Genomic DNA, 13,656 nt, shown 5'->3' with positions numbered 1-13,656 from the left:
ATTAACAAGATTTTGTTTCTCCTGAAGATATGTTAACAGAATTAATGAACAGGGAAGAATGAACCCCGCGAAAACACAACTTGAATTTCAGATAAACGTGAAGCTAGACCATCAACTGGGGAGAAGTTGTTGAACACCATTCCGCCATTGAAACTTCGTCCCTTCCACACACTTACGCGAGCGATAAGGATGAGATTGAATCCCCGGCGCACAGATGCATAATTTGCAGCTTTAACCCCCGCGAACACGTGTTTACAATACTGCACTATCTGTTCGCCTGCAACAGAATGGTGTCAAAGTACATGTTGTACTCATTCTATGAAGCTAGGGACACGTCTCGCTATTGAGTTAAGGGTCAGTTGAGCTTTGCGAGTAGAGATTAAATGCCGCCTGGAGAATTTATAGTCATGCTGAAGCGTAAACCTACGTGACAGATTGCGTGTCAGCTGAGGATCGCATGATGAGACAACACAACATAATACATGTAAAAACTAAAGTCGCAATAAGTTTGCCTATTAACGTAGTTCGATTTTCGCATTCCAATGTATGATGTATGATGAATTCGTTATCAACATTAAATGCTTAGTCACGTTTTATGTTAAAACTGGAACACTCGTTCTGGGAAGCTGCAAACATTAATCACAGAAAATGTAGACGTTACAAGGATAACGTACATATTGGATACACAAACCTAACCTGTCAGAACACCCTGTATTACTAGCTTTTCGCATGTTTTGACAACAAACTTTCTTATTTCCCGCATTGGCATTTACTATTCCTTATCACGGGGAATAAGTATTCCTTGATGTGGAATTGCCAATCGGTGAACGGAAAATAATGAAACATTAAGAGCGACAAGAATTGATAGCGTTGGTTTAGTAAACATTTAGTTGCTCTCTTCATCTCAGTCGTTCGGTTCGCGCGTTAGTAAAGCAGGAATACTCATCAAGTTCGGTTCATCCTTCGTATCTGCGCGCTCTAGTAAAATGGTATTATGTCATATTCGTGCAACGATGCGACTCAGCCGGTTGATGAACGTGGCCACAGTCAAATCACATTATGGATACCAGTGCAGATTTCTGAGCACCAGCAGTCTGTTGTTAAAAGGTAAATTATATTGCTTAAAAAGTTAATAGAAAATCCACCGGCAAGCGGAATGTTTCATATTGTTGTCATGAGCCAATGCGGCGAGATTGTATTTGTCATTGGATGGATGTGTTGCCATAGTGAATAGCAATGTAGTGAATTGTGTGTGAACCCAAGATGTGTGGAATAAAGGTGTGACCGTGTCGTCAATAAGTGCGCGAGGGGAAACGGTATAAATATACAGAGGACTGTGGAAAGGGATTTGACTACAAATAGAGATATCTAAATTTTTCGTTTATTCAATTGTCAATTAATCGTGGGGTCATTTTTAAATATTCGATTCATTCGAATAATTGTTTTTCAGTATTCGATTAACCAAGCGAATATTTATTTCTTGTAATCAAAAAGAACAGACATATTTGTAATAAAAAAGTATGATGTCATAATTTTAAAAGTTACATTAAATATAATTTTGAAATAAACATGGTGCAGAATAATTGTTTTTGAATGAAATGGTATTTCAGTATATTGCTAAATTTACCATTTCATGATTTTATGAGGACGATTGAAAAAAAAAGTACACAATGAGAATGATGCACAATATTATTATTGTACCAACATAAATTTTTTTCTGTTCAAAATTACCTGTTCTTTGAATGTTGAATGAAATAGCTGATCTGTTTGAATATTTCTGCTTGGTCCTTATAGCTACTAGTTCAAAAGAGGTACATTTATAGAATCATTGACCACTAGTATGGTATATTTTCCTCGGCACTCTGAATTTGAATACTACTATTATAGAACGGGAGCTGAGACCACCTTCTTTAAGTCCGCATTTTACTCCTGCAGACCCTAAATTCTTCTTCCCAGTCTCCTCCACCACCTGAGAATCATTTTTATGGTTCAACCGTAAATGATTTAGCATATCCGAAGAATTTCGACGAAATACCATGACGGTTAATACTCCTATACTCGCGCATAGGTCTGAGAGACCAAGAAATCAATAATTCGTTCATTTCAGAAAACATCAGCACTACGACATTGCGATTCTCTCTAGCTTCGTCATTCGTTGTTCATCATCGTTTAGCGTATCGTATAAGTTGGTACGAAGGGGACGTATGTCACTTTTTCACCACCTTCGGTCTGAGACACTGACGCGCGTACAGGAGTAACTTTTTTGGACAAGTGACTTTTTTTCCTATTTTAGAATATTGTTCAATGAAATGTATAAATTAATGTCAGTGGCGTGGAATATTTATTAAATTTAATGCATAATATCATTTTCGGACTATTCCTATTTGATTTTAGTCCTTTTGTCACCGGATTAAACGGATTCATATATTATTCGTCGATATACTCGTCGTTAGATTCATACGTGCAAAAGTAAAGTACAAATGTTTGACATTCGTTTAGTTGTTCACTAAATATGTGAAATAAATGCACTTGCGGAAGAATTGTAAACTGTAAATTATAAATTAATCGGTGGCTTATGGTTATTTTTACAGTTACAGCTTCGGGTTTTTTTCTATAATATATGAGCTGAACAATATCGACGATAAAACAAATCGCAGGAAGTTCCTAGAAATCCTTTTATATCATCTTTTTATGCCCCATCAAAAACAGGCATTAGGTTTTTGTTAACCAAGAACACATAAACAAAGAATATTAGATATAGGAAAACTTGAAATTCCAGAAACCTTACAATCGAATAATTAACCGACGTCTCTAACTGCAAAATGCGGGAAAAATTCCTCCATCACCGACCGACACCGAAAGTCGATTTATTCTCTTGAGCTGAAACATATAAGATAGAGTATATTACAAACCTAACTTTAACCGTAAAAGACATACCTTTTAATTTTTCAATGCTCTTATTCCCACCAAAACAATACCACACACAAAGAGCAAAAAAAAGATATTGCAAAATATTGCATATTGTTTACATACAAAATCCAAGATGGTTGAAAGGCCTTTCTCATAAGTTGCGCTACCGTATTGTATTTATCGTGTGTGAACCTTCACCAATTATGGGATAACGGGTCGAAATGCGCAAATGCGTTAGTGGAAATCCAACATGTGCTCGGTGTTGAACTGTGAAATGAAAAATAAAAAACCTAAATGTAAAAACTGTTAGTTGAGATGTACCACAACCATTGACAACTTGTATATTGTGAATTAAATTCAGAAACAACAACAAATTATTTCTTATTGAAAAGTGACACTAGTGAGTGATCGTATAGTGGTAGTATAAATTCAAATAATGAGGAAAATGTGATGTTGCGGTAAAATAGTCTATATGATTTTACTTAGAACAAAGATGTATGTGTCATAGGTCAGATTGCCTGAAATTGTTTTGTAGTTCTCGTAGCCGAGTGGTTAGCGACATTATACCCAACTCTACATTCTGTGATATTATACCCCGAGTTCGATTCTCATTTATTCCGGCGGAATTTTCCGTTGCAAGGCCTTCTGCGTTTGTTTACGTATATGTTTGATCCTGCCACTCAAAACCTTGTAGATAGTTGTTATAACCTACCTACCCAATTAACATCACTCCATCCAAACATCTATATAACTCTGAAAACACAAAAATGAAGTGATCTATAGTTATGAAACGAACCGTAAGGGTTGAACACGCAAATCATGTAAATTTGTGAATATTAATTTTTTTGACATAGGATTACAGGCCTTATTCCCATACACACATCGCGGTGAAAACGGAATAAACGGCACGCCATTGAACTACGTTTGACAAGGTAGTCAAAGATAATAATGGGTTTTAGGCAGAATGAAGGTGTTCCTAAATAGAAATTATGAATGAAAAGTGACTTCTCCGTATCAAATTAGTGTTAAAATAAAAATCGGAAACTTTGTTTTCGTCATGTGGTAAAATAATCTCTTACAAAAATTGTATCTGACGATAATTTCACATAATAATGATAAGTTTTAGTGAAAAACTAATTTCGTATCCAGATGTCGACACCGTACCGTTGTCATCGCAGATACACTTCATTTCGTTTTCACTGTGAAGTAGAAACAGGAATAAGTCCCTACGTCTTTAGGAAACTCGCTTATTTTTCGTTTCTTTGTTCACGGAGACTTTAAATCATACGATTAATGCGTCTCCAATTTGGAAGCACATTACAATCTAATGCAACATAAAAAATCCTTTTTTTTTTCAATATTCAATTAATTATATGCGTTGAATTTACAGCTTCATATTCTTCATACATTTGTGCAGGCCGCAAAGCGTTTCCTCACCATAGATTACAAAATCAAGCAGCGTGACGAAATCGTCTCTGACGACACAAGCAAGCAGTGTGCCCTCTTGTACCTGATCAAGAGAATATAAAATAGCTCGCCACGGGTAAATTGAAGCCAGTAGTGGAATCTACATGCAACGAATACTGTAACGTAAACTTACGCCAACTACGCGATCGAGTCTCGGACGCAACCCTTCAAAATTCCATTTTTCAATGTGACGGGAACATAGTATTGAGTATTATGTATATTATAAGGGTATTGTTTCAGTCTAATTTCTTACCATAGCTGGGACTTTTTCCCGCACATGGTTTATCATCCTTTGATTCAGTTGTTTGTCCAATTGTTTGGCAACTAGGTCTCATTTTCGCATGTAATCTGTATTACCCTTTTTCATTTGCTCTTCACGGATTCGACCTCTTGGAAATCACAGTGATGCCTTCGTTGTCGCACCACTGTTGGGTTGAATCTGATACTGATACTGAGTACTACACTGAGTACAGTAGAACCTTGATCAAAATTTGTCAGTAAATTTTGTAAATTTGTCAGTGCTCTTTTATTTTGGTCATGGTCAGTGAAACGTTTTGGGTGTAAAGATATTGGTCATTTAAGCAACTTTGCATACTTGAAATATTCCAAAAATAATTAGACTACTTTTTAAAAAGAGCCAAAGTTTTTTTTAAATTTTTTTTTTCAAAAATTTATATCTTAAAAACTATAAGACTTACAATATTTTGGTCAAAGAAGAAAGAAGAAGTAAATTATTTTTGTAGATCTTATAGTTCTTCAATGAAGATTATTTAAGAGATTAAAGTTGATTAAAGTTGAAAAAACTTAAAATTAAAAAAAACTACAAAAAAATCGATCAGACCTACAAAATTTTAGTCAAATGGAATTTAATTATGGTTTTCGAACAAAAACTTTTTCATGTTTTTTTTCGAAAAAATGTTACTAATGTTCAATTTGTTACATTTTTATGTATAAATTATCGCATTTTGAATGCTCTGCAAACTTTTCTCTATTTAGAAACATGTCAAACGTGAGAATTTACACACAAAAATGTTTCGAGCAAAACATTATTTTTTTCAGGAGTCTTCATACAGAACTGACTTATATTCTAAAAACTATAAAAGATAGAAAGTTGACGTCTTCGACAAAAGTTTATATTTTAACAAGATCTGAAACTTTGTCGATTAAACTTAATTGCTATCTTGATTTTAAACAAAATTAGGATTAGTTGTATTTTTTTCAAAGAAAATATAAAAAAGTTGTTGTTAGAAAAACTTTTTTCCTGTAAAAGTATGGGCTATTCACACAATTTTTTTGAGAATTTGAAAAAAATAAGTTTTTGAGAAAATTGAATTTGAGTTTTTGAAAAAAAAAATTGGTGTAAATTAAAAACAATAAATTTTAAAATATTTCTTTATGAACATTTGAACAATTTCCTACAATTTCTTCTTTGATCAAAATTTTGTAAATCTTATAGTTTTTGAGATAGAAATTTTTGGAAAAAAATTTAAAAAAACTTTGGCCCTTTTCAAAAAGTGGTCCAATTATTTTTGGAATATTTCAAGTATGCAAAGTTGCTTAAATGACCAATATCTTCACACTCAAAACGTTTCACTGCAATCTGATATGGTGCTGCCAACTCCTAAGACGAGTTGGCGTGAAATCCGTCTATTGCGATATCCGCGGAACCTTGCAGCCAATTCCGCGGAAAATCGAGCTTTTACTGTAGTATAATTTTTTTTTTTAATCTTCAGGATATCGATCCAAGATCGACCAATCTTAGTTGACAGATATTAGCAAACATTTACTGGCTTTTTAGCAGATTTAGAAAATCATCTGGCATCTCTGGAGTGAAACATACATTCTGACAGAGATCAATTTGCGTTGACGGCATTGAGCTTCGTGTTCTGTCAGCGGAAAGCGAAAATGATAATTAATTTTCAGGTGGAATAAACACTTTCAAAATAAAACTATGGATGAAAATTTACTCTTCCATATCGAATATATATATTCTATGCAATGAAGTAACATGTTTTTTCCCCAAATTGTGAAAAAATTAATAAAAATTATTAAACAAATTTTTTTTCTGATAATGATAATGAAATGTCGAAAATGGAAGTTCACTGCTCGATTGAAGTCGAACGGATTGCAGAATGCAACATTCGAGCTCGATCGGAGCATGAGATAGTCGTTTAAGCCGTTTTACTTTTTCATGTTGTCATCTCTCATGCGAAATTTTCTTTCTTTCACACTAGCGAATTTTCTTTCTCAACCCTTTCAATGCGGCAGTGTGCTCCGTCGGAGTGCTACCGCTGAACGGAGCACTGCGCCGAAAAGTACGCTGGTGTGTTCGATGTGCAGTATCACCTTGATGTCGTCTATAGACGACCACTCGTACATACAGGTCGTCGCGCGGATGTCGCCTATATACGACGCTCGTACTGAAAGGGTGAGGCGCCTCATAACGCCAAGGTAATAATCTTCATTGAACGGTTTGCCCTCCAGAATGAATTCCGAATGAACAACATCATTTCAAAAATCGCCGAGGACTTCGTCCCCATTACATTGACCTCAGAATAAATTTCGAAAAACGAAAATGAGAGAATTAATTTCTAATAGAAATGTGAGGCATTTATACACATGATATTTTTCCCGCGTCACAATATTTCAAGCCTACTACACTTTTTCTAAGTGGTTGTTTCTGTTTCAGTTGTTTATTGCTAAGAATTATTCCGGTCACGGTACGTGCGATACCTCTCAACGAGGGCTGGTCATTTTAGATTAAAAATTGTTTTCGTTAGAAAGAAGTATCAACTGCGATTGCTAACAGTAACACTAGAGGTCAATTATGTGTAGAATTGTCGTAATGTGTGTATCACCAATCATTTTAAAAACATTCGTTCGTACAGTGTTAAACAAAATATTTGAAACCAATCATGCACAATCGTGAAACTGTTCATGAGCCATTTGCGAGAAAAAAGTTTGCACATGCGGTTATGTTATACTGCGGAATCGATGCGCTAGCATTTTAAGTTTTTCTCAAACAACTGGTTTCTTATTGCGAACACCGTCACGATCTATTCTGCGAGTAATAATCATAATTTCTCGATCGGGGTGAGATTCGTGAATTTTGACAGTATATAATCGTAATGATATATGATACAGGTCGAACTCGATTTTACAAGCAAGCAAGCAGGGTTTTCCATTTCGGGCTTCCGAAAGTATACAGCCCTGCGCTGACAACCGTTTGTCATAGCTGTCAACCAAAGCGTCATATCGTTAGTTGAATGTCTGCCATTTTACAGTATGGATCGTTTTAGCATCGCACAACGTGTTAATTTTGTTAAATTATACTATAAAAATGATGAAAAACCGGCAAATGTTTTTCGAACATTACGGACGGATTTTGGTCGTCATGGACGGCCTACAGAGCACACAATCGCTAATGTAGTGCGTAAATTCGAACAAACTGGATCCGTAGCGGATATTGTGAAACCTGTGCATCATCGTAATGTGCGTTCGGCCGAAAATATTGCTGCTGTTGCTGCCAGTGTGGAGGATGACCCGAATTTTCGATTCCACGGCGTGCTCAGCAATTGGACTTGTCAAACACATCATTGTGGCGAATTTTGCATTTGGACTTGCACCTACATCCATATAAAGTCCAACTGGTACAAAAATTAGAGCGTGGTGACCATGGAATGCGTCGGACATACGTCGATTGGGTGAACGAACAACAGCAGCAAAATTCTGAATTTTCGCATCAAATTTTTTTTCAGCGATGAGGCACATTTCGAGCTCGGCGGCTATGTGAACACCCAAAATTTCCGTATATGGTGCTCAGAAAATCCACACGTGATTGTTGAGAGGCCATTGCATCCGCCAAAAGTCACTGTTTGGTGCGCATTAGGGTCTGGTGGAGTCATCGGGCCCTATTTCTTTGAAAATGAAGACGGCGAGACGGCATGGCCGCATGTTAACCGATTTTTTTTGCCACAAATTGAAGATATGGATACGGATGACATGTGGTTTCAGCAGGACGGCGCCACGTGCCACACAACACGACCGAACATGGCCATATTGCGAACGAAATTTGAGGGACGCATAATTTCGCGTTTTGGTGATGCCAATTGGCCGTCCAGATCATGCGATTTGAACCCGCTAGACTTTTTTTGTGGGGTTATGCGAAAGACCGTGTCTATGCCAACTCTCCGCAAACTCTTGAACATTTGAAAGACAACATTCGTGAAGTTATGACCGAGATACCGCCCCATATGTGCCGAAAAGTCTTCGAAAATTACCTGTTCCGGATCAAGGTGTGCGAGGAAGCCCTAGGTGGACATTTGAATGATGTTGTATTTCACACATAATGGCATAAACCAAACTTTAATTTGAAATAAAAGTTTCATCGAAATTCGAATTCTAAGTGTGTTTTATTTCAATTTACTTTCGGAATTTAAAGTTGGAAATTTAAAGTTGTATATAATCGCAATTTCACTTTCAACGTTAATTTCCGAATTCAGTACATAATCAAATCACAAAAAAGTTATTTTTCTATTAATGTTTGACATTCATACATTGATGAAAAATTGTTTTCTTGAGGTTCGATTGTGTATAGGATTTGAAAATAATTGTTGAAAAAAATGGTCGACTATACATAATCGAGTCCGACCTGTACCACTGTTCAATCATTTCAACTGTGTTCTTGGGGTTGTTTTGGCATACTCCTTCAGCTCAGAAGAAATGGATCTTGCATGCTCAATAACATAACACGATAACTTGATAGCTTACGATGCTGCCTTCAATAACATCATTTAGGATGTTGAATATCGATGCATTTCTCAACAGGATCGATAGTTATAAATCCTATCATGCTATTGGGCAACCAGGAGCCATTCCTCCTAGGCGTCCGACTTCGATTGCACTTTGTCTAATTCGTACAGTTAGTTATATTTATTGGTGCCTATTTAAGGATGTTTTCAATGGATTCTGTTTAATGCATCTGATGATCATAAAGTAATTTCTAGTGCTGGTGGAACGTGGTCGATGGTCATTTTTTTCCGGTCGGCAATCATTCCAGTTAAGTAAAACATGCAACATAATTTGTAGTATGGTATGTTCGATTTTTTATTTGTAATTTGTGATTAATATTGCTTCTTGAAACTTTCTGGACTTGTATTCAGTAATATTCCTCTTCCTCATTTTCAATTCTTGCCAGTCGGGAATCATCTCTGAGTCTGCCATTTGCTACTGTATTTACCATGCGCTAGTAATAGACTTCAGAATAAAACACTTTAGTTGAAGTACAAATGTAAATATCTGATTCATCGACCGCTTTAGATGGCTATGTTTCAATTTTGAAGCATTAAAATACGATTTTTATCGGTTGCATCTATTTTGCCCATTACTGTTCCTAACGTTCAACGTAATCTCCATTAGATTCAGACAATTCGCATTTCTGATAGATGCCGAAAAACAATTTGAATATTGCATCATCTCGCAAAGGAGGAACGAACATAAAACATCTAACAGGATTCGAGATAATGAATTCACGTGATATTTGATACAACAAAAAAAATGCTGCCAAGTGTTCAGCACTGACAAGATGGTAATTGACCGTTTGAGGTGGTAGAATATTATTCATGTAAGTTGTGAACTTGGCATTCACTTTCGAATGTGTTTGATTAAAGTAATTCTGAGCGTCCTAGCGCCCTACGATATGCAAGTGCGCCACGAGTAAAGGTGACCGTAAACTTTTTGTACGAAGGTCAAATATTTGACACTTTTTGTCAGATAAAGTTTGGTTTGAAATTTGTATAATTACTATTTTGTTTTCCACTCTTCAATTATCAGCAGTGGCAATCAATGTCAAACATCGAACATGGAAAAATCGACTGAAATATTTAGGGTAACCTAACCATGTACCGACAGGTTTGACGAACAGACCGGAAAAATATTTTAGGCATCCAATAATTCTCGCGTAACTTTTGAAAAGGTCCAATGTAACATTTTCGTCAACTCGAGAAAAATGAAGTTGAAGACCCGAACATTATTCCGCGAATTGTCTTAAAAGGTATCGATCTTTATCACTACTTTTACCACTAGCAGTCAATAATAACTCTGAAAAACCAATCGTAACAGTTGTTCCGTGATTTGAGCTTAAATTTGAAGCCTCGGAGCGAAAAATGTTACATTGGACGTTTTGACTGCCCCTGTTTGCACATTGGACATATTACGTTTCACGATAAGATTTTGAAACTAACTACTGAAGAACAATCGAAACATCAGCATTTCATTCTAAAGACAGATTATTATTGTCATCACTCGTTGAATTGCACTGACATAGATAACAACACCTGAAAGAAACAAAAACTCAAAACGACCGAAGTACGACTTCGTGTTGTTTTGATTGCTTTGTTACTTTGGACGTTTCGAGCGTCGGAGGAAAGAGGCGTCTGAAGTAACAGCCGAGTGCTTAAAATCCGAATCTGTACATTGGATATTTTTTGCATCGGCGATTAAAAGATGAAGAAGATAGATACGTGAACGATTGTTTTTGTAATGCATTCAATGATTGAAAACTAATAGCGTGCATCCATTAACTCGATTTGTTTACATTTGTTACATAGGACCGTTTCAAAAGTTACGCGAGAATTGAACATATGCTTCTCGTGTTCTATGTCGAATATATTTGATCAGTACACGATGATAAAATTATAACTGTCAAGAAGAGTTAAATCTTTCGCTTCGGTCAAACAGCACCCTAATACCAGGGACAGACATACAGCTGTACTTGCGCTGTAATACTTATGACAGACATACAGCTGCACTTGCGTTGTACTTCGAAAATTGTATGTCTGTCACCATGTACAGCGCTAGCACCATGCAAGCAACTCGGTACAATCGCTGTACCTGTACCGACCTATTTTACCGCTGTACATGGCTACAGTTGTACTGTGCGCAGCGCCATAGACGATTAGTGGTGGGTAGCATGAACAAAACGAATCAAAACATTTGGTATACAATCTTTTCATTGACTTTCTCTTGAGTTAATAACTCAGATTGGAAACATATTTGTTGTGTTCGATAGTTTAGACGCTAAATAAAAACCTTTTTCATTGAAATATTGGTGAAAATACAATGCAATAAATTCAAACTTCTGATTGTCAGTCTGACATGCGGTACAATGTACAACCAAAGTATGTGTGTCATGCTATCGTGGTACCTTTACAACGCTGTACACGTACAGCGCTAGTACAGTTGTATGTCTGTCCATGGTATAATACCAGGGACAGACATACAGCTGTACTTGCGTTGTACGTGTACAGCGTTGTACAGGTACCATCGTACCATGATAGACATACTTTGGTTGTACATTGTACCGTATGTCAAACTGACAATCAGATATTTTTCCAATTTCCACCACATATTTCAATGAAAAAGGTTTTTATTTAGTGTCTAGACTATCAAACACAACAACAAAGTTTCCAATCTGAGTTATTAACTTAAAAGAAAGTCAATGAAAAGAACGTTTATCAAGTGATTTGATTCTGCTTGTTCATGCTACCCACCACTAACCGTCTATGGCGCTGCGCACAGTACAACTGTAGCCATGTACAGCGGAAAAACAGGTCGGTACAGGTACAGCGATTGTACCGAGTTGCTTTCATGGTTCTAGCGCTGTACATGGTGACAGACATACAATTTTCGAAGTACAACGCAAGTACAGCTGTATGTCTGTCATAAGTATAAGAGTACAGCGTTGTGCAGGTACTCTCGTACCATGACAGACATACTTTGGTTGTACACTGTACCACATGTCAAACTGACAATCAGAAATTTGCAATGTATTTTCACCAATATTTCAATGAAAAAGGTTTTTATTTAGCGTCTAAACTATCAAACACAACAAATATGTTTCCAATCTGAGTTATTAACTCAAGAGAAAGTCAATGAAAAGAATGTATACCAAGTGTTTTGATTCGGTTTGTTCATGCTACCCATCACTAACCGTCTATGGCGCTGCGCGCAGTACAACTGTAGCCATGTACAGTGGTAAAATAAGTCGGTACAGGTACAGCGATTGTACCGAGTTGCTTGCATGGTTCTAGCGCTGTACATGGTGACAGACATACAATTTTCGAAGTACAACGGTAGTACAGCTGTATGTCTGTCATAAGTATAAGATCCGATGTAGTAGTTTTAGGCGAAATCATTTCATCACGAGTGAGACTCGATGTTGTAGGTTAAAGGGTTGAACAAGTGGTAATATTGAATAAGACATATATTTTTCTACTTTCAGACCGACTCTACACTGACAAACACGAATGGGTCTCAGTCGAGGGAGAGATCGGAACTGTTGGTATTTCGAATTTCGCGCAGGTAATCCTTTTCAAAAACCTTTTTTTTCTTCTTCCTTTAAATTATAGAGACTTGAAACTCTGAGAGTTTATTCGTCTCTTAATAATACTTTTGATATTATGAAATGCTCAAATATCCTCATCGTATTAACAGGAAGCGCTCGGAGAGGTGGTATTTGCTCAACTGCCAGACGCAGGTACCAAATTATCACAGAAGGATGAGTGCGGTGCCCTGGAAAGCGTGAAAGCAGCCAGTGAGTTGTATTCCCCTATATCAGGAATAGTCACAGAGAAAAACACCGCCGTTGAAGAAACTCCCGGACTGGTAAACACTTCCTGTTATGAAAAGGGTACATATACTTATTAGCGTAATTTTGTCTAGGAATTATGAAAATCTTCTCCATATTTTAGGTTGGTTATTTAAGTTGAAAGTTACTAAGCCAGAGGAACTAACAAAACTGATGAACGAACAGCAGTATGCAGCATTTTTGAAAACCGATGATCACTAATCATCAATCAGATGCACGCTGTCGAGCGGTGTGGCAGCTAATCTGTGAAGGCATGCATTAATAAATAGTTGCTAGGCTAGACGTTATTTGTAATTTATAAAGTAAATGAAATTTCGTTGCTCGAATGTATCGGAGAATTTTTTTTATAAGAACAAAAAATTAAATAAATCTGTTGTATAAAATATGCGTTTTGTTATAATGGGTTTTTCAATAAGAGTGCTATAAAAGTTTTTGACGTCTTTGATTCCTATATAGGTGGGTCACCACGAAAAATGTAACGTTTATTAAGAGTTTTCAAACGCATATCACGCAGAATCTTTCTTACTATCTATGTTATAATAAGATAATCAATTCACACTACATTTATCTAAAAAAATATTTTATTTATTATTTGTTACTTCACTTTGAGGGACGAATGACCTTTGGGTTAA

General features: G+C 36.3%; 1 protein-coding gene across 1 annotated transcript; it reads left to right on the top strand.

The window, feature by feature from the left end:
* Positions 1-779: 779 nt before the first annotated feature.
* Positions 780-13,403, top strand: LOC129770660 (glycine cleavage system H protein, mitochondrial). Its single transcript, XM_055773621.1, has 4 exons — positions 780-1,107; positions 12,659-12,738; positions 12,871-13,066; positions 13,128-13,403. Exons 1-4 carry the CDS (start codon positions 987-989, stop codon positions 13,223-13,225), a joined length of 495 nt encoding a protein of 164 aa, XP_055629596.1. The 5' UTR covers positions 780-986; the 3' UTR covers positions 13,226-13,403.
* The last annotated feature ends 253 nt before the right edge of the window (positions 13,404-13,656 follow it).

This window comes from Toxorhynchites rutilus, chromosome 2, assembly GCF_029784135.1.
Source record: "Toxorhynchites rutilus septentrionalis strain SRP chromosome 2, ASM2978413v1, whole genome shotgun sequence".
Classification (NCBI taxonomy): Eukaryota; Metazoa; Arthropoda; class Insecta; order Diptera; family Culicidae; genus Toxorhynchites; species Toxorhynchites rutilus.
The sequence above is the reverse complement of the archived record's forward strand: the minus strand, read 5'-3'. Positions and strand labels throughout refer to the sequence as shown.

What these genes read in the sequence shown, in the direction of transcription:
- LOC129770660 (XM_055773621.1), top strand. Translation starts at nt 987, where the DNA reads ATGGTATTATGTCATATTCGTGCAACGATGCGACTCAGCCGGTTGATG. An exon ending in CAGCAGTCTGTTGTTAAAAG is followed by an intron (nt 1,108 to 12,658) that starts GTAAATTATATT and finishes TTCTACTTTCAG; the next exon opens with ACCGACTCTACACTGACAAA. An exon ending in CACTTCCTGTTATGAAAAGG is followed by an intron (nt 13,067 to 13,127) that starts GTACATATACTT and finishes TCCATATTTTAG; the next exon opens with GTTGGTTATTTAAGTTGAAA.